The 3,117-nt window shown below is 63.8% G+C and overlaps 1 protein-coding gene across 1 annotated transcript in view; it reads right to left on the bottom strand.

Annotated features, from left to right (window-relative positions):
• The window catches only part of LOC103907819, a 7,884-nt gene that overhangs the window by 506 nt on the left and 4,261 nt on the right, over positions 1-3,117 (bottom strand). The window contains exons 6-9 of the mRNA XM_009290094.1: positions 1,582-1,863; positions 458-742; positions 257-376; positions 70-149 (exon numbers count right to left, since the gene is read on the bottom strand). Coding sequence (XP_009288369.1) covers positions 70-149; positions 257-376; positions 458-742; positions 1,582-1,863 — 767 coding nt within the window. The remainder of the gene's footprint in view (positions 1-69; positions 150-256; positions 377-457; positions 743-1,581; positions 1,864-3,117) is intronic.

Below are 3,117 nucleotides of genomic sequence, written 5' to 3'. Positions count from 1 at the left end.
CGGCTCCGGGGGGTCCCCAGAGGCCGCCTGGGGGGGGGGGAACATGGGGTGGCAGAAGGGGTGACGCGCCCCTTGGGGACAGGGGACAGGGGACAGGCTGGATGTGCTGTTACCTGCGGGGTAGTTGTCTCCGGGGAGGGGAGTGTAACCTGCAAGAGTGAGTAGAGGGTGTGAGGAAGGTCTGTGTCACCCCAGGCCACTGTCCCTGTCCCCACCAGGCCACTGTCCCCATCCCTGTCCCTCCTCGACCACTCACCCGGTGCCAGTGGCCTGGCCTGGTAGCGGTAGACGCCGGCAATGAAGAAGCCAAGCCCCAACGCCATCACCATGGTGGCCGCGGCCACCTTCAACGTCAACCCTGGGGACAAGCCAGGACCTGCAGGGACACAGTGGGAGTGAGCAGCGACGTGGCAAGGACCCGGGTGTCCTGATCGGTGTCTTCCCCGCCCCGACTCACCCCAGTCCTCCAGGAGGGGCTGGTCCAGGCTGGCGTGTTGCACCGAGCACGTGAAGGTGTCCCCGGCCACCGGGGCCACCATCAAGGTCACCTGTGTCTGGTAGGTCCAGTCACCATTGGGGACAGCGGAGATGGGGGGGTGGTCACCGGGGCCCACGATGTCCCCGTTGTGCAGCCAGATGACGGTCACCTCAGGGGGGTAGAAGCCCCAGACGTGGCAGGTGAGGAGGACGGGCGCCCGGGCATTGCCCGTCTTGGAGGGGATGATGCGGGCTTGGGGTGGCGCTGGAGCAGGGAGGGGGGACGGTCAGTGCTGGTGTGAGCCCCCTCCCCACCCCAGGCGATGTCCCCATGCGATGTCCCCATGCAACATCTCTGTGCAATGCTCCATGCGATGCCTCGTGCAAGATCTGGGCACTGCTCCATGCAATGTCCCCATGCAACACCCCCACGCGATGCCCTGTGCAATGCTCTGTGCAATGTTCCCGTGCAATGTCCCCATGCAACGCACTCTAATGTCCCCGTGCAAAGCCCCGTGCCATATCACTGTGCAACGTGCAATGCAATGCGCCCGTGCCATGCCCCGTACAATGTTCCCATGCAACGTCCCCATGCAAGGTGCTCTGCAACACCCCCTTGCAGTGCCCCATGCAATGCTCCGTGCAACGTCCCCATGCAATGCACTCTGCAACGCCCCCCTAGAAAGCCCTGTGCAATGCTCCGTGCAACGTGCAATGCAACGTCCCCATACAACATCCCCATGCAATGTGCAATGCAACACTCCCATGCAATGCCCCGTGCAAGGCTCCGTGCAATGTCCCGATGCAACATCCCCATGCAACGTGCGATGCAATGCCCTGTGCAAAGCCCTGTGCAATGCTCTGTGCAACATCCCCGTGCAACGTGCTCCACAATGTCCCCGTGCAATGCCCCATGCGATGCTCCATGCAACGTCCCTGTGCAACATCCCCATGCAATGCAACGCCCCATGCATCACCCCACGCAAGCTTCTCATGCAACACCCCGGTGCAACACCCCCAACACAACACTCTATGCCACGTCCCTGTGCGAAGCCCCTGTGCACGATGGCCCCGTGCAAAGCCCCCATGCGCTGCAGGGCTCACTCCGCCGCAGCACCGTGGAGGCCAAGAACTGGGGGGCCAGGTCGTGGCAAGCCCGGCGTCGGGCCTCGGCGCGCTCCACCCAGGCGGTGCCGTTGTTGAGGAAGGTGGCGAGGTGGGTGGCGCAGGAGCGGAGCAGCCCCCAGTCGCAGGGGACAAAGTGCCGGGCGTCGGGGTCGTAGCAGACCAGCGGGTTCTTGTTGAAGATGAGGGTGAAGTCGAAATCCAACACAGAGCCGTTGGCCGCCAGCGGGCAGGAGCTGGCCAGGTGCACCAGGAAGGCGCCTACAAGGGGGACGCGGGGGTAAGCGGCATCTCCTGGGGTGCTTCTGTCCATCCCCGTGTCTCTATCCACGTCTGTCTGTCCCCATCCCTCCATCCATCCCCATCCCTCCATCCATCTCATCTCCACCTCTCCATCCATCCCCACCACCCCCATCCCTCCATCTGTTCCCCAGCTGACTCCATCCGTCTGTCTGTGCTCCTCCCTCCATCCAGGCCCAGCCCTCCTTCCACCTTCATCCCTTCATCCATCTCCATCCGAGCCCATCCCTCCATCCGTCGCCATCTCTTCATCTACTCCTCCATCCCTCCATCCGTGCCCATCTCCCCATCCCTCCATCCACCCCATCCACCGCCATCCCTCCATCACTCTCCGTGCCCCCATCCAACCCCACACCTCCACCCATCTCCATCTCCCCATCCCTCCATCCGTCCCCATCCCTTCATCCACCCCATCCATCTTCATCCTTCCATCCATCCCCGTCCATCCCTATCCCTCCATCACTACCCATGCCTCCATCCAACCCCACACCTCCATCCGCCTCCACCTCCCCAGCCCTCCATCCGTCCCCATCCCTCCATCCATCCCCTTGTCCCCACCTGTCCCCCGTACCTCCCCATGTTCCCCCCACACTTGGACCCCGCTTGGGTCAATCCCCAGCCCCCCCAAAGTGTCCTGGGGTTCCCATGGGATCACCCATCAACCATGACGTGACACACCCCGCCCCCCCAAGCCATCCCCACGGGGTCACCCAGCAGCCTTGGGACAGAGACACCCCCCCCAAACCATCTTCAGGGGCAGAGCACCCCAAACTGTCCCTGGGGTCCCATGGGACTGAGAACCTCAAGATTGTCCCTGGGGTCCTGCAGAGCACCCCCAATCTATTCCTGGGGTTCTGCAATGCTGAGTCCCCCCTAAACCATCCCCAGCATCCAGCAGGGATGAGCCCCCCAGGCTGTCCCCGGGGTCCCATGGGGCAGAGCCCCCCCAAACCATCCTTTGAGTCCCTCGGGGTTGAGCTGCCCCTCCCCCCCCCAAACGATCCCCAACATCCCACAGGGCTGAGCCCCCTAGACCGTCCCTGGGGTCCCATGGGGCTGAGCCACCCCAAAACATCTCTGGGGTCCTGCAAAGCTGAGCCCCCCACAAAGCATCCCTGGGGTCCCAAAGCGCGGAGCTCCCCCCCCCCCGGACCATCCCCAGGGTCCCATGGGACTGAGCACCCCCCAGCTGTCCCCAACATCCAACAGGGCTGA

Source organism: Aptenodytes forsteri, unplaced genomic scaffold, assembly GCF_000699145.1.
Source record: "Aptenodytes forsteri isolate BGI_AS27 unplaced genomic scaffold, ASM69914v1 Scaffold474, whole genome shotgun sequence".
NCBI lineage: Eukaryota > Metazoa > Chordata > Aves > Sphenisciformes > Spheniscidae > Aptenodytes > Aptenodytes forsteri.
The sequence above is the reverse complement of the archived record's forward strand: the minus strand, read 5'-3'. Positions and strand labels throughout refer to the sequence as shown.